The sequence below is a fragment of the Dasypus novemcinctus genome, chromosome 1, assembly GCF_030445035.2.
Source record: "Dasypus novemcinctus isolate mDasNov1 chromosome 1, mDasNov1.1.hap2, whole genome shotgun sequence".
Lineage (NCBI taxonomy): Eukaryota > Metazoa > Chordata > Mammalia > Cingulata > Dasypodidae > Dasypus > Dasypus novemcinctus.
The window spans coordinates 71,946,350-71,964,837 of NC_080673.1; the positions used below are offsets into that span (position 1 = coordinate 71,946,350).

Sequence of the window (18,488 nt, forward strand, 5' to 3'; positions counted from 1 at the left end):
GCCGAGGGACACTAGAAGGTTTTTTTTTTTTTTTTTGGAGGGAGGTAATGGAGATGGAGAGGGAGAGAAAGACCTTAGAAAATGGCAAACAAGAGCTTTCCAGAATATACCTATATCATTGCAAGTCGATTATCAAAACAACATTGGAATTAGTTCAATATAAAAACATGCCAATGATGCATGGAGGTAGTAGTCTAAAATATACCCCAGGGAAAGCCAAATCTGGAATGCTTTTGGTATATGCTATGAAACATGGATTTCTTATCCACCAGCAGACAGAACAACATGTGCCCCTCCCACTGCATTGAACAATCCAGTTGTGTCTCAAGAAACAGCCTCTGATCTCTGACCATTCAGAGCACATTACATGCTTCAGTTGAAGAGGGAAGAGAAAGGATTACCCAAAGGCAGAAGAGTCTACAACGTGAAGGCAGATGAAATCAGGAATCTTCTGAAACTTGGCTCAGCACATTAAAATTAGTCACTGTCTGTAAGAAACTGCCAAGACTGCTGAGGATGTGAAAGTTAATACTGCCCTAAGTCCATCCTCCAATGCCATTCCCCCACAAAAAGCTATGATATAATTTTGACTACTGCAAAAGTTCTGCATTTTGGAGTAAGGATTTAATTCTGAAATTGCCAATCCTCTAACAGGCTTCCTTACTGAGAATGTTCAGTTTGGTGTAGTGACTTAACTCATATAAACAGATTATTGTTTTGAAATATAAAGTGAAAAAAAATGTCTCATGTTTGGTTTTGACCAGAATCAGAGTTAAATTGTAAGTAATTCCTTGTTAGTTTTTGTGACAGAACATTTTTATGTGCTCCTATGTGCAAAATTAGCAATAAATAATAAAGGTAAATAATTATAGCAAGACAATATAAAGAGAATGATCCTTCTAAAAATGACATCAGCAAATAATTAACAAATGACTGCAAAATTATTACCTCTGCTCTCTGGGTTCTGGGAAAAGCAGTTGATTTTTCTATGGCATAAACATCCACCAGATAGAGGCATGCTCCTTGCTCCCGGTCCAGAATGGCTGCAGTCTGAATTATGCCAGTATGTCGTCCAATAGTAAAGAGACGCCCAACAGTTTTTTCTTCACAACGAACTGAAACAATGTAGTACTCCACTGGGGCTTCAGATCCTCTGGGGCTAGCTGCTTCTATTGATATTACATTGGTGCCAATGGGTTCTCCTTCCTTCAGAATAGTTATATATTTGGGTTGAGTAAAAACAGGTCCATCCAGGCCCTGCAGAATGACAGTCAATTCAGAGGTTGATTTTCTCCTTTCAGGGCCAAGGTCTGTGGCTGAAACTATGAGATTGTAGATCAGCTGTGAAGGCACCAGTGCTGAAGCCACTCTCAAATCTCCACTGTAACGATCCACAATAAAGGTGTTTGTGTCCCCATTGATGATTTCGTACTCCACTTCTCCATTAGCACCTTCATCTGGGTCAGCAGCCATAATGGTTGTCAGAACAGAACCAATCACCGCTGAAGGGTCTGCAGCAAGGGCATTTTGTGATATAAACATTGGAACATTGTCATTGAGGTCTGTAACCAAAATGGTCACATTTTTCAAAGCATGCCGTCTTGTTTCTATAGGCACAGCTTGATCATTGGCTTTTACAGTTAACTCAAAGAGATTAGCAAATTCCCTATCTATTTCAGCATTAGTGTATATAGTCCCTTTGACTTCGTCTATGCCAAAGTGGTTGCCTCTTGGCATCTGCTGAATGATCGCGTAGGACAGTTGCCCATTAATGTCTGCATCAGGGTCATGAGCAGTCACTGAAATAACAGATGTGCCAATGGGAATGTTCTCAACAATAGATTTGAAAATGTCCCCTGGAGGAAAGCTAGGAGGATTGTCATTGAAGTCCCTCACATGTATAACCACTGACATTGTAGATGAACGAGGGGGCCTTCCTTGGTCTTTTGCTGTTATATTTAATTTGTACAAAGACTGTGTTTCAAAGTCCAATTTTTTGGCAAGAAATATACTCCCAGTGTTTGGGCTAATGCTAAAAGTTCCGTGGTTGTTAGTCCCAGTAATACTGTAATGCAAATCAGCATTGTCACCTGAATCTGAGTCTGTTGCAGTTACAGAAGACACCAGTTCACCAATTCTCATATTTTCCAGAACATCGACAAATAATGTTGATTTAGGAAAAGAAGGGGTATTGTCATTTTCATCTAAAACATCAATATTTAAGGTACACGTTGAATTGAGGGAGATTGTCCCTGAATCCACTGCTTGAATGACCAGAGAATAGGCAGATGTTGCTTCATAGTCTAATTTACCAATTAGTGTCACCTGCCCAGTGGTACTGTCTACAGCAAACTGTCTTTCTTCATTTCCTTTTATGACAGAATAATGAATAAGTCCATTATTACCTTCATCAACATCTGAGGCAGATAGTCTCAAAACTTGTGTCAGATTTGATGCTGATTCTGATATTGTGGCTTGGTAAAAGTCTTTTAAAAATTTGGGAGCATTATCATTTATATCCTTCATGTAAACATGGACAGTGGCCTGATCCTTGAGAGTCTGAGGAAGCCCCTGATCTGTTGCTATAACTGTAAAGCTAAACACTGAAGTCCCTCTCCGCCTCATAAGAGACTCCCTGTCAAACTGATGAGTATTTGTAATTTCTCCACTAATAGTGTGCAACTCAAAATCTGGCTGTACCACTTCAAAAGAATACCTTATTTCTCCATTTGGCCCAAAGTCTTTATCTACAGCACTTACTTTACCCACAAATGACCCAGCTCTCTGTTCCTCTTCAAAGTAAAATGTGTAATTGGTACTATTAAAAAGAGGTCTGTTATCATTTACATCTTCTAAAATTACAGTAACATTCACAGTAGCACTAAGAGGTTCCACTGCTCTGTCAGAAGCAACAACCAGTAAAACATATCTGTCTTGAAGTTCACGGTCCAGTTCACTTTTTATATACAACTGACCATCTGGGAATATGCCAAAAGCATCCCCTGTATTTCCTTCTGCAATGCTGTATGCAATTTCACCATTTGCTCCTGAATCCTTATCAGAAGCTTGCACTTTAAAGAATCGGGAATTCACAGGCTCTGACTCAGACAGGGTGACCTCATAAGAGAGTTGGTCAAACACTGGTGGGTTGTCATTTACGTCATGGACATAAACTGTTAAGATGACACTAGAGGACAGCTGTGGAACACCCATATCAGATGCCAAGATCTCTATCTGATAGGAACCAGCATGAACATCCAATGGCCCTAGCAGACTAATATGACCATTCTTTTCATTGATAGTAAATAGGTTCTTGGGGTTTTGCTTCAGGCTATAGAGTACCATGCCATTGACACCTTCATCAGGGTCCACAGCTTTGGCTTGGAAAATACTGTGACCCGCCTGCCAATTCTCCACCACATTTACACTCTCTAAGGCCTGAAGGAAATGGGGAGAGTTGTCATTCAAATCCTTCACTGTTATGTTAACCACCGTGTCTCCAGTCACTGTACCCCCACTGGCCACTACTTTCAGCTGATAAAAAGATTGCTCTTCTCTGTCAATCACACTTGCTGTGGTAAGCTGCCCAGTGAATTGGTTGATAGCAAACATACCTTTCTGATCCCCAGTAGTAATGAGATAACTGATGTTGAAATTAAGATCCATGGTGGATGCAGACACACTACCCACATGATATCCCAGAGCCACATTTTCAAAGACCACGAAGCTGTAGGCAGCCTGGCTGAAGACAGGTGGATTGTCTTGTGTGTCCAGTACAGTGATGGTCACTATTGCCTGGCTGGGGGATTGTAAATTGCCACCATCAGTAGCCACTATTTGTAATTGATAAGCTGTTTTTTCTTCTCTGTCCAGGGCCATTCTTGTAGAAATAACCCCATTCTCAGCATTAACTTGAAACCGAGACCTGTCCCCAACTGATATACGATATTTGACCGTTCCATTGGGACCCAAGTCTGGGTCAGAGGCTGACACTGTGGTGATGTAGCTACCGCCAGGCTCATTCTCCTGAATATGAGCAAAGTACTGGACTGGGTAAAACACAGGGCTATTATCATTCACATCCAAGAGGCTCACATTTACGCGAGCCACAGATGACTGGGGAGGGGAGCCCAGATCTGTGGCCAGGACCAACAGGGAGTAGAAAGCTTGTTCTTCTCTGTCCAATATGGAGATAGTACTCAACCTCCCAGACACAGGATCCAGACGGAAGGACCTCTGGTCAGTCTCAGTCTCTTGTAGGGAGAAGCGCACTGTCCCATTGTCACCCAGATCCCCATCAGTTGCCCTGAGCACTAGTAGCTCTGTCCCTGTTGCAGCGTTCTCAACCACGGACACATCATACCCTTCTGGCTGGCTAAATACTGGCTTTTCATCATTCACATCCAGGAGTGTTACTACAAGCTGGGCATAGGAAACCTTGGGGTGAACCCCCTGGTCCCGGGCACTGATATTCAGTACAATCTGTGAAGCAAGCTCGCGGTCCAGGCCCCCAGAAGCCCCAGTGGTCACCAAGCCACTGTGTTCACTGATATGGAACCAGCCTAGCCCATTGCCAGACACAATGCTGTAACGCAGGTTAGCGTTGAGACCAGAGTCTCCGTCAGTAGCAGACACTCCACTCACATAGCTTCCCGGGGGTGCCTCTTCGCTCAGATTCACTCTGTAAACTTGCTGTGCAAAGACTGGAGGGTGGTCATTGATGTCGTTGACGAAAATCACTAAGCTTGCCACAGAAGAGCGGGCCTGGACCGCTGCGGCAGGGGGCGCCCCGTAGTTATCAGAGACGGAAACTGTGAGGTTATAAGAAGGGATGCGCTCGCGGTCCAGGGCACTGGCCACTTTGATGAGACTTAAATTCGGCACTTTGCTGCTTTGCACCTCGAAGTGGCGCTGCTCATTGCCGCCCAGAATCTGCACGGAGATGTTCCCGTTCGCCGCGGGAGAGTCTGCATCGGTCACAGTAAGCAGAGCCACCACGGTGCCCACCTGCGCGTTCTCATCTACCGAGGCGTACCTGGAAGTGGCGGGGAAGTAACGGAACTTCACCACAGGGTCATTGTCGTTCACGTCCAGCAGCTGGATAAGTGCCTCGGCCCTTCCAGTGAGGGAAGGCACGCCTCGGTCGGTGGCCTGCACAGTAAGCGAGTACTGGCGCCTGGCCTCAAAATCCAGGGGCTCTCGCACCGTGATAAGCCCGGTTTCTGGGTCCATGTGGAAAGGGGTCCCCTCGTCCTGCAGGCGATAGCGAATGTCCGCGTTGGTGCCCTCATCCGCGTCCGCCGCCGCCACCTGGAGGACGCTGGAGCCCACGGCCGCGTCCTCAGGCACCCCCGCCTGGTAGTGGGAACTGCCAAAAACCGGGGGATTGTCATTGATGTCTTGCACAGTCACGTTTACCTGAAGGTAGCCTCGCCGCTTCGGCTCGCCCTTGTCCTCTACCTCCACCAAGAGCTGGTACTGCGGCGTGACCTCCCGGTCCAGCCCGCCCTTGGACACCAAGTGCAGGAACGCACCCTCGCCGCTGGGGTTCAGGGTGATGTCCAGGCGAAAGCGGCCCTCCTTGTTGCCCTGGATGATGCGGTAGGAGCGGTGGTCAACACCGTTGGAGCCGATATCGGAGTCGGTTGCAGTGTCCAAGATGACTTGGCGCCCGCTACTACTGTCCTCCTTGAAAGTAACCACGATCGAAGGGTCCGGGAAGACAGGAGCGTTGTCGTTGAGGTCCTGCACCAAAACTCGCACCTCGGTGGGGTAGGTGGGCGAGCTGGAAAGGACCACCAGGTTGATCACGTCGCTGGGGAGGCTCTCGCGGTCGATGGTGGAGGTGGTGTACAGGGCTCCGGTGCTACTGTTGATGGCAAACAGGGCGTGGCTTTCGCTGAGCCGGTAGGTGAATCCCGGGCGCGTCTGAATGGTGCCCACCAGTGTGCCTGCAGGTTGCTCTTCGAGCACTTGGAATACCTGGCGCAGCTCCGCCGCGCTGACCCTTGCCGGCCCTGGGAGCAGTGACAGCAGACAAATGACGCGAAGGATCTGAAATACCGATAGAGCGGGCAGCGGGAGCCACGGGCGGCCAGGAGGCCTGTCTGCTGCCAAGTCCATGATCCTAGCTCCCAGGAACAGTATGATGAAGAGAAGGGATGAGGTAAACGGAATGATATCTATAGGGATAAAAGAGGCCCAGTAAGAATTTAGCCTAATGCTCCGTCTGACAACTCTGCTATTTCAAAGAACATCCAGTCCAGCAAAAGCAAGTCGCATCAGCGAAAGGCTCCAGGTAGCCAGTTGGACGCCTGGTGCCAGAGAGAGATGCCCTGGTGAAAGCGGCAGGGCACGCCGCGGGACACTCCCGCGCGATGGTGAGTTCCCAGAAAGTTCCTCAGACCTCCTAGATGTGCCCACTTTGCTCTGATTTTGAATCCAGAGAATCTGAGTTTTTTCGCCCGGGTGGATATAAGTTGGGAGAGCTTGCCTGTATTTAAGGTATACGAGGAATCATTGCACACAAAGAAAAAAAAAAATCTTCTGAAACTTTAAAACTTACCCACCGCGAAGAAACTGAAAAGAAGATGAAAACGTCGATAGTGATGTGTGGGAGCACAACAGCACTCTCAGTGAGGGGGTGGTTAGGAACGGGGAGAATCGAATTCCTTTTTAAAAAGCAGGAGAAGAGGGATTTCCTCCAGTCCCCGCTCCTCAAGAACAAGGCTGCAACTCCCCTCCAACCAAGCTACGGCAGTGGCGGCGGAGGCCCGGGCAGCGGCGTCTGCGCGCAGACAGCTAGGGGACCGAGGTCCCGGCGCTCGCGTTCGCACTCGGACTCCCGCACCCAGGAGCGCTCAGCTCAGTCCCTTCTCCTCCAGCCGCCGCCGCCGCCGACGCCCATGCTGCAGCTTCGAGCCCTGCGTGGGGCGCAGGCAACAACCAACATTTCTCGGCATTTTTCACCTCTGCCCGGGCGCCTGCGGACCCATTATTTGTACATCCAAAGCGAGAGCAGGTCCCCCTGTCTTTTCGGCGTCACGGGAGTCAGGCAGGAGCAGCGTACGGTCCCCCAGCCCTCGCCCCTCACCATGCCAAGGGGGTCGTTCTCCGGAGACCCATTCAGAAGCCCGCTTTCGTGCGCCTGGTCCCTGCCCTCGTTATCTTTGTTTTATTGTCCTGTGCCAGTTTCACTTTGTAATCCACAAGGCTTTTTGTTTGGGGTGGTGGGGTGATGGGTCTCTCTCCTTCACCCCTGGCGGTGGAGGCGGGAAGTCGGCTCTGGGCTCTGCAGGCGCCCGCAGCAGCTCCGGACCGCGCCTGTCAGCCCTCGCGCTCAGGCTGCCGGGCTGGAAGGTTGCACCGTAGTGGCGCTGGAGCTCACCGAGCCCCGCTCATCCTCAGGCTGGTCCCTCACACTCTCCCCGCCCCTTTCCCGCTACACACACACCCACACAGCCACACTCACGCACGCACACAGAGCGCGTCGCCGAATACAAGCGAGGGGGAGGGAACGCCGCGAGCTGGAGCAGGACTCAGAAACTTTGCTCGCCACTTATTGATCCCCTCACTTTACTTCGTCCGGACTCCCCCTAGTTCCCAGTTCTGTCACCTACTGCCCATCCCTCGTCCCTGCCCCATTGGGCCAGAGCTGAAGCGGCCCCGCCTGGCACTCCTACCGGAGCACCCTCCCAGCTTTCCCGGCTTCCGAATTGGTTCCTCGGGACGCTAATCACTCCAGCCTAGCGGAGGGCAGTAGGCGGTCCGGTGTGGAAGCCCGAGGAGGCGGAGGCGCTGAAAAGGGGGGTGATCGCATACACACACACACACACACACCCCTTTTTTTTTCTTTCTTTCTTGGTCGAATCTTGGCCGGCCTCAGCAATAACAGCAAAAGGCTGCCGCAGAATAGATGGGGGTGGGGTCAGGTTTGCAGATAAATAATTTCGGTGGTTGGGCCTAGGGGAAGACCGTATGGTTGTTATGCTAGTAATAACTCAGGGGTATGGGGATCGAGAGAAATAAAAGGAAGGCGGGGGGTGGGGGACTGTTAGAGCGGGGAGGAAGGATTAAGCAAAGCCTGTCTGGGAATGCGAGGCACAGATTTGCTTTAACTGTTTCCTGTCCCTTGTCTTTCCAAGGGAGGGGAGGGAGCTGCTGTACTTTTTGAGGCGGCTGATTCTAAACCAATCTCTTCCCGTTCCTCTGGAGTCTACAGAACGGGATCCTGGCAGCCCAGGATGAATTCAGCCCTGAACTTGCACCCACTTGCCCCCTCCCGCACTTTCCAGGTGAATCAGGGCTCCGGGGCCTCGGTACCAACCGCACTTGGGACTTCCTACAGGAAAAGTCAGGGGAACTCGGTGCTTGTTTTGTTTCCCTTCCCAACTGGCTCCCAGGTGCCAGTAGCCAAACCTTAGGGTTTCAACAACAATAACAATGGCAGCCCTTTGGAAAGAGAGAGATCTTTTCCTGTTGCAATGTTAGGAATTTTGGTCTCTGGTGGAATATTTCTCCCTTCACGTTTCATAGCCAAAGGAATTATAATGAAGTTCTGTCTCGTTTTGTTTTGTTTTGGTTTGGGAAAAGGATATAAATGAGAAAAACAGAAAGAAATAGAGTGAAATTTAAAGTGAAATGTAAAGATTCACGTACCATGTACTGCCATTAGAATAACTGCCCTACTACTCACCGCAGCTGCATTTTTTGGTGACACACATTCATTGCTTCTTTAAAAGAAGAAAAGTGACTAAGGGTCAGGTTAGTATTTTATTCCCTTTAAAAGTAACAACTTAGAAAATAAGAATTTAAGCCAAGCAATGCAAAATAAAGGGCATATGTCATACTTTTTCTACCACAGTGACCCATCCAAACTAAAACTTTTTATGCTTGGAGATAGGTCAGGCATGAGTACATACTGCCCTCTGCTGTTCTTTGCAAATCTTACCTCTTTTGTCTTCTTTCTTGCTTAAAATTAGATGCAGAGACTAACAGGATCTGATTTCAAGGCTAATTCCTCTTTCTTGCCTAAGGATAGCGACAGAGGAAAAAGATCACTAGGAATGTCCTAGAGCTTCTTCTTATGTAAGTTTAAAAAAATAGCAATAGGGCAGACAACAAATTGAAGTCCTGCTGATGCAGACATCCTGTAACCCAAATTTGATAGATGGAAACCTGAGTTCTAAAGCTGCTGACACAAATTCCTTTGTTTAAGTTAGAACATTCATTTCCTCATATTCCTCTACTAGAATATAATGAGTGAATTGAAAACAGACAAGAAAATTATATGAAACTTAAATTTAACATTTCTGCATGTTTAGGACTTGAAAACGTTCTTTAAAAAAATACATTATAAGCCTTTCTCAAAAACCATATCTCTGCCAACAACTTACTACCTTAATACAATTATTTTTGGTGTAATTTAGTCAACAAATACTGGTAGATTAACCGAAATGAAGTCATCTTTGCTATGATGTGCAATTTTAAGATATTTCCTTCCTTCCTTCCTTCCTTCCTTCCTTCCTTCCTTCCTTCCTTCCTTCCTTCCTTCCTTCCTTCCTTCCTTTCTTCCTTCCTTCCTTCCTTCCTTCCTCTCTCTTTCTCTTTCTTTCACTAATATACTATAATTTAGTCACTCAAATAGGAAGCATCCATTCAGACACTCATTATAAGAGACCATGTTATTTTGTTAGTTTTTTTTTGAGAGATGGTAGTGGAATAATCTTCAGATTTAGTCTCAGTAATGTTAAATTTTCATTCTTTATTAGCACCATAAATTTGGAGAAACTAATAAAAATCATTTAGAGCAAATTTTGTCAAATCAAGAGTGTTCAATCTGTATCATAAGGTTTTCTTATATAAAAAATATGTGCCTAAATAAAATAAACAGAAAATAAGTGTTTCAAAAATGAGAGCAAGATTAAGATATTCCAAGGTAAAGGAAACCTGAGGGAATTTGTCACCATGAGACTTACCCTACAATCATGCTAAAATGAGTTATTCAGACTAAGAAGAAAGGACAGTAGACAATGACTTAACGTAACATAAAAAATAAAGATCTCCAGTAAAGATAAACATATGGTTAATTCCGTATGCCAGTACTATTGTGTTGCAGTTTTTAATATGTAACTTGACTTTTAACTTTTTAAATGTTTCTAAAATGCAAATGCAAGATAATGATAAATCTATGGATTGGGATATACAATGTATAAAGATATGATTTGTAACAAGTACTAATATAGCCTATGCATAAATTCAAACTTATTTTGTATCCAAATGTGCCTTAAAAGCCAACTGAGAAGTATAAGCTCTATAGGCTTTGGATATTCAGGGAGGATGCAAGCCAAATGTGTCTAGCTTACCTGGAACGTGGGGGGTTCCTGCTAAAAGCTTACGTGGAATGTAGAGGATATGTGTTAACTCAAGTTTACCTGGAATGTGGGGGATATGTATTAATTCAAGCTTACCTGGAGGAAATAACCTAATACTCAGATAAAACACTTGAAGAAACTAAGAAAAAGTCCTTTTGCATACAAGCACCGTTTGACTCCCCACTCTTACATCTTCTATATAACAGGGACCCAAAAATTGTATTCAGAGCTCGGTTTTTATCAGGACAAGAGTCAGCCCAGTCTGGCCTGTTGAAATAAATCATCTTTCTTCTCAGATTTCTCATGTCCTGTCCTTTGATACTGCATATACCCGACTTCTTTCTGCTATCACAGTACCAGAAAAAGGTGGGGGGTTGGAGAAGTGTAGGAACAATGTCTGCGTATGTTCTTGAAGCTAAGTTGTTATTGACTCAAACATGATTATTAGAGATCTTGTATGTTAAATCTAAGCCCCATGGTAACCACAAAGAAAAGTTTAAAAAAATATATAGAAGGAACTGAGAAGGATCTCAAAATGGTACACTGTAATACATCAAATAAACATGAAATAAGTTCAGAGCTATGAAAAAAGCATGTTCTTAAATTTAATCTATTCCTGTGTGTGTGAATCCTTATAAATAGGACATGATGAGATTACTTCAGATAAGATATGACCTAGGATGAGTCTCATCTTCTTACTAAAAGCCTTATCTGGAAGGTCATGGAGAGAGAAAGCCACATAGGGAGCAGCCAGACACTGAAAGTCAGTGGAATCCAGAAGATAAGTAAAAAGCCAGGAAAGGTCACAGTGTGCATTGCCATGTGACAGGGGAGTCTAGGGCCAAGGATTATAGGTAGTCTATTCAGAATGCAGTTTTCACAAAGAAAGCATCACCTTGATGATAACTTGATTTGAACTTCTAGCCTCAAAATCATAAATTCCCATTGTTTAAGCCAACATATTGAATGGTTTTTGCTTTAGCAATTAGGGAACTAGAAGAATAAGCATTAATGGAAACAATGGGGGACAAAAAAGGCATAAGACTTACAAAGACCAAATAGTAAAATGGCAGAAGTTCTGCATTACCAGTATTACTTTAAAGGTAAATGAATCAAACCCTCTGATCAAAAGACAGATAATGGCAGAATTGATCTTAAAAAGCATGGTCCATCTATATGCTATTTACAGGAGACACACCTTAAATTAAAAGCTGCAAGTAGGATGAAAGAGAAAGGATGGAAAAAATATATACCATGAAAATAGTAATCAAAAGAGTGTTGGGGTAGCTGTACTAAAATAGACTCTAAGTCAAAATTAAAAAAATAAAATAAAATGGACTTAAGTAAAAAAAACCTTTATGAAGGACAAAGAAGTTCACAACATATGGATAAATGAGTCAATTCACCAAGAAAAAATTGTGATTATTAATATTTATGCCCTTATGACTGAACTCCAAATATATGAAGCAAATATTGACAGATCTGAAGAAGGAAATACACAGTTCTACATTTATAGAAGGAGAATTTAATACCCCCCATTTCAATAATGAATAGAATATCTAGATAGAAGATCAAAAAGGACACAGGAGACAAAAATGGTACCATAAACCAGCTAGACCTAACATATATTTATGGAACACTGCACTCAAGTGCAGCAGAATACACATTCTTCATTAGTGTGTCCTTCACCAAGATAGACCATAGGTCACAAAAGATGTTTCAATAAATTAAAAAATATTGAAATCATGCAATGAATCTTCTCCAAACACAATGGAATGGAGCTAAAAAGTAATAGCAGAGGGAACCAGAAAATTCATAATTATGTGGAAATTAATTAATACATTCTTTAGAAACCAATGGGTCAAAGAAGAAATAACAAAGAATATTAGGAAATTTCTTGAGGTAATGAAAACAAAAACACAACATCAAAAAGCTTATTGAATGCAAAAAGGTAGTCTTTGGAAGGAAATTTATAGCTCTAAAAGTTTACCCTAAAAAGGAAGAAAGATCTCAGATCAGAGACATAGTCTCACTCTGGAGGATCTAGAAAAAGAAGAGCAAACTAAACCCAACAAGAGCAGAAAGAAGGAAATAACAAAGATTAGAGGAGAAATAATGAAATAGAGAATAAAAGAAAAACAAAAGAAAGAATCAACATAACCAAAAGTTGGTCCTTTGATAAGATTAATAAAATTGACAAACCTATAATTAGACTGACAAAAAATCAGCAATGAAATGTGTACAACTACTATCAACCTCACGGAAATGAAAAGACTTATAAGAGGATACTATAAACAATTGCGGGTCAACAAATGAGAAAACCTAGATTAAATACACAGATACACAAATTATGTACACTGAGTCAAGAAAACATAGATAATCTTGACAGATCAAATACAACTAAAGAGGTTGAATCAGTTATCAAATACTTTCCAATAAAGAAAAGCTCAGTAACAGATGGTTTCACTGGTGAATTTTTACCAAATATTTTAATAATTAACACCAATGCTACTCAACCTATTCCAAAAAAGTTAAAGAAGAGGGAACACTTCCTGATTCATTCTATGAAGACAAGAACAATTTAATAACAATAGCAAAGTAAAGATACCACAAGAAAATTACAGACCAATATCTCTTAAGAAGATAGATGCAAAATATCTCAACAAAACACCAACACACTGATTCCAACAGCACACTGAAAGACTTATGCACTGTGGTCAACTGCGATTTATCCCAGGTATGAAAAGGTGGCTCAACACAAGAAAATTAATTAATGTAATATAGTGCATGAAGAGAATGAAGACAAAAAGAAAACATATGATTATCTCAATTGATGTGGAAAAGGCATTTGATAAAATCCAGCACCCCTTCTTGATAAAAGCATTTACAAAACTAGAAATTGAGGAACAGTCCTTAACATGATAAAAGGCATATATGAAAAACCCATGAATGTTTTCCCTATAAGAATAGGACCAAAACAATATTGCCTACTACCACTACTTTTACTGCACATTTTTGTATTGTAAATTTTAGCCAGAGCAAATAAGCAAGAAATAAAAATAAAAGGCATCTAAATTGAAAAGAAAGAAGTAAAACTTCTGTATTTGCAGATGACATGATTCTATATAGAGAAAAATGCTGAAAAAACCACAACAAAGCTACTAGAGCTAATAGCTGAATTCAGCAAATTAGCTGAGGAGCAAGTTGTTATATAGTATGTACTGGGAACAAAGGCTCAGGCACAACAGAAATTCAGCAAATGACTACTTTATTACTTAACACAGCACAAAGGGTCCAAAAGGGCAAGGAAAGAGTGTCCCAGAGAGACCAAATGCATGGATCAGAGTCAGTGGATGTCAGCTCTGCAGGACCAGCTTTGCGTAGCAGAAGAGAGACCCTGTGCTGTTAGAGTATTGAGTATTTATACAACCCATGGGGAGGGAACACTGCTACTGAGTACACATGGGGCTGCTTGCTCCAGATTTCTGTGTTTAAGGTATGATAAGGCCTTTTCATTAGACTTAATTTATCCACTTACATTGTTATAGACAACCAGTTTGCCTCCAATTCCTTGGCTTCACAAATTAATTGCAATGGGCATTCATGTAATTATTCCCCATATGGAATTGAAGAATTTTTGGGGGATATTTAGTATCAAAGGATGAGGTCACTACTCAATATCTGAAATTAATAGCTGACTAGCTTACTTGCTAAACAAAGAAGAACTCTTCTGTGGACATCATCTCTCTGAGCAAAACAAAGAACTGATCTAATTTAGGTTTGGGAAAGTTCAGTAATGGAAAACCTTCTTCTGTGGGAGTGATTAGAAATGAGTTAACTTTTTACCTGTGGTATTGAAATTACTAGACTTCAGTTGTTCAATGGCTTAATTTCAGAAGTATGGTTGCTGATGTGAATTCAACCCTTATTTTAGATGGGTTTTAAATTAATTCTGCTATTAGTTTTGGTGTCATTTATATAGGTGGATAGGAATTTTGTTCTTATCTATATTTCCCCCATGCCTTTCCCTATATTCCCGCTCTATTGTTCTTTTCCAACTTCTTGAACTAAACATTTAATTCAGTGCTTTAAATTTTCTTATTTCCTAAAGAGGATCTGTAAAGCTATAAATTTCCCTGTAAGTACCACAATAGTCAAATCCCACAATGTGTTACATGGAACGATTTCAGTCATTCAGCTTTAAATATTTAATGATTTGTTTCAAATTTTTCTCCATTGCACAAAATTTTTCATTAATGTATAATTATATTTCAAAATATACATAAACTGAGGAAGTGTCATCTCATTCAATAAATCTTTCTGCCTCTAATCCAATGCCTCTTACCTCTTCCCCTGGTATATAGAACCTATCTTTTTGTTACTGATTATTCATGGAGTTGCATTAATATTAAAAATAATTTATTATAGGATAGATGTCTCCAATTACTCTTCTCTCATTTTCTCTTAACCAGCTCCAATCAGAGTTTTATGCAAACCAAGACACCAAAATATTTCTTATCATAATCATACTTGAACACTTCTTTCTCCTTGATTTACTTTACTCATTTGTCTTTGAGAACATCATCCTGCCTCTGGAGCCACTGTATTAGTCACATTTCTCTAGGGAAACAAAGCCAGCATTACATAAATTGTCAATATTATGAGTTTTTATAAGTATCATCCTATGTGACTATAGTGAGGTAGGAGTCCAAATTCCATAGGACAGGCCATAAACTGGGAATTCCAATGAATATTTTTAATGAATTCCCCATGAGAAGCTGAGTGGCTGAAGTTCAGATGGAAATTCTCTCTTCTGACTACTGAAATCATATCTCCTTTTAGGCCTTCAACTGATTGGATGAGACTTCTCTCATGGTTAAATGCAGTCTCTTCAGTTGATTATAGATGTAATCAGCCATAGATGCAATCAACTTTCTAGTGGTTTAAGTCCACAAAATATCTTCACTGTAATAATCAGGTCAGTGCTTGCATGACCAAACAACTGGACATCATAATCTGGCCAAGTCGACACATGAATTTAACCATCACAGTCCACCCCTTGTCAAGTTAGCACCCATACATATCTCCTTAAACCATACTTAATCTCTAAATAAAAATAATAGCAGTCATATTTTCACCTAAAAATACTCAACTGTCCTATGTACAACCAGAAACATGCTAACTTTCCTCAGAATAAGGGACAAGTTCTTAGGTAATATTCATTCTTAAACTTGATATCCTATAACTTAAATAGTATGACATGAAGTTAATACAACTTATATCATAGGATAAGGGATATGATAGGGGACAAAACATGTATATTTGCTTTATGTATACATACAAATATACTTTTATCAAAACAAGGAAGAAATATTCCTAACCATTATAGTCCCCATTTCCATAATTGGTCACATGATTGTAGCTCATAACTACCTTCTTCCACTACCCATTTCACATTCCCTTTACCTTCACCTGTAACCTCAGCTGGCCATGTTTCTTTGCGTGGTGGGATAACCCAAACCTTCATTCCTGAAGTTTCTTGGCATTCAAAGACCTGCATGGATTGGGTTGTGACAATTTCCCATTGACTTTAATCACAAGGCTGGTGGTGATAAGTGATATCTTAGGGGATATTATGTATTTCAAACTAACTCTTCTTTACTTCCATTGTGTAACTGCAGTACTATTTCCCCTTTATAACCAGGATCAATCACCCCAGCCAGTACATCCTGGGAGATCCCAAAGTGCCCAGTGAGCAGTCTTAACTTCAGTTCAATTGAATCATTGTTGTGTCTCCTGGTGAAAGTACTCTTCCTTTCAGAACTAATTTCTGAATACCAGCAGAGCATAAGGTTGCAGGGACAGGAAGAAAAAGACTTTTAGAGGATTATTAGGGGTAATAGTGAATGGTGCCACTCCCATTTCCACCCCTTGATTCCTTGACTCATGAATCCTGGCCATATGCGAAATAACACCATAGAACAGACTCTGATTTAGAGCATTCACAGCCTCCTGGAGATCATTACCTCTGCCCTTGCATGGCATTGCCACTCAATTGGTGACATAATTGAATCTTCAAAAGGCCATTCCACTGTTCTACCATTCCAGCTACTTCACGATGATGGGGGGACATAGTAAGATGAGTGAATTCCACAAGCGTTTGCTGTGAAATGGGTTCCTTGTTCAGAAGCAGTGCTGTGTGAAATATCATGATGATAGATAAGTCATTCTGTGAGTCCATGGATGGTAGTTTTGGCAGAATCATTGTGTGCAGCCTAGGCAAACTCTTATCTGGAGTATGTGTCTATTTCAGTTACAACAAAACACTGCCCCATCCGTGATGAAAGTGGTCCATTGTAATCAGCCTGCCACCAGGTATTTGGCTGATCACCTCTGGGGAGTGTTTGTTTCTGCTGCTGGCAGATTGAGCATTCAGCAATGGCTGTAGCAAGGTCAGTCTTGATGAGTGGAAGTCCATATTGCTGAGTCCATGCATAAACTCCATCCCTAATACCATGGCCACTTTTTTCATGAACTCATTGGGCAATGACAAGAGTAGCTGGGGAAAGAATTCAACTGGTATCTACAGAATGAGTCATCTTATCTACTTGATTGTTAAAATCGTCCTCTGTTGAAGTCACATAGGACACACTTATCTTTACATGTTTTGCCCACTCAGAAAGATCTACCCACATACCTCATCCCCAGACTTCTCTGTCACCAATTTTCCAATTACGCTCCTTCCAAGTCACCAACTATCTTGCCAAACTATTGGCAACAGTCCATGACTCAGTACACAAATGCATTTCTGGTTGCTTCTCCTTCTAAGCAAAATGAACAACTAGGTGCACTACTCAAAGTTATGCCCACTGGACAGATTTCCCCTCACTAGTGCCCTTTAGGGACATCCCAGAATGGGTCTGCAGTGCTGCAGCTGTCCACATCAGGATAGTACTTGCATATTGTGCATTACCATTTGTAAACCAAAGCTGAGTTTTCTCTTCCTCAGTCAATTGATTGTCAGGAATTCCCCAAAAGTCATAGCTGTGGGCCAGGAAAGAGGAGGTAATGTAACAGGAGTAGTGACCATGGGCATTTGGGCCACTTCCTCATGTAACTTACCTGTGCCTTCCAGACCTGCTAGAACCCTATCTTGTATATTCAACTTCCACTTTATTATGGAGTGCTGCTGTGCATGCCCAACTTTATGGTTTGGCAAGTCAGAAAACACCCAACTCATGAGAGGCCACTCAGGTTTCGTGGTAATTTGGTGGCACATGGTTAGGTGTTCTGTATCTACTAAGGCCCAGAAGCATGTCAAAAGTTGTTTCTCAAAAGGAGAAAAGTTATCTTCAGAGGATGGCAAGGGTTTACTGCAAACTCCTAAGGGTCTGTGCTGTGATTCTCCTACAGGGGTCTGCCAAGGGTTCCAGACAACATCTCTATTTGCCATTGACACTTGCAGCACCATTGGAGCTGCTGGATCATGCAGCCCAAATGGCAGAACAGCTGGCACAGCAGTCTGGGGCTGTGGCAGAGTTTTCTTTTGTTCTGGTCCCTACTAAAACTAGGAGATTTTCTGGTAACTTAGTAAATGGACTAGAATAGCACACCCAAATGAGGAATATGTTGTCTCCAAAATCCAAAGAGGCCAACTAGGCATTGTGTCTCTGTTTTGGTCATAGGCTGGGCCAGATGCAACAGCTTATCCTTCACTTTAGAAGAACGTCTCAATATGCCCCACACATTTGAACACCTGGAAATTTCACCAAGGTGGAAGGACCCTATATTTTTCTTGGATTTATTTCCCATCCTCTGACAAGCTTATCAATAAGCCTAGAGTAGTTGCTTCTTCTTGTTCACTAGGTCCAATCAATGTGATATCATTGATATCATTTGGATTTTGGAGACATTGATATAATGAACCAGTGAGATGTCTTGTGGGAGAGAGAGATGATCAAGGTCTCTGACATGAGTCTCTGTGAGTCAAACTGCTTTGATTATTGCTTTGAGTCTGCAGTTCATTATGGTAGTCATGGCCACCTTGTCTTTGTAATTAAGTGTTGCCACTTGACTCCTGCAAACCCAGGACCTGTTTATCCCACTGTATTTAAG

The 18,488-nt window shown here is 42.4% G+C and overlaps 1 protein-coding gene across 1 annotated transcript in view; it reads right to left on the reverse strand.

The window, feature by feature from the left end:
* Window positions 1-10,664, reverse strand: part of FAT4 (FAT atypical cadherin 4) — a 182,620-nt gene extending 171,956 nt beyond the window's left edge. Inside the window, exon 1 of the mRNA XM_058292962.1 lies at window positions 949-10,664. Coding sequence (XP_058148945.1) covers window positions 949-6,123 — 5,175 coding nt within the window. The 5' untranslated portion in view covers window positions 6,124-10,664. The remainder of the gene's footprint in view (window positions 1-948) is intronic.
* Window positions 10,665-18,488: the final 7,824 nt, after the last annotated feature.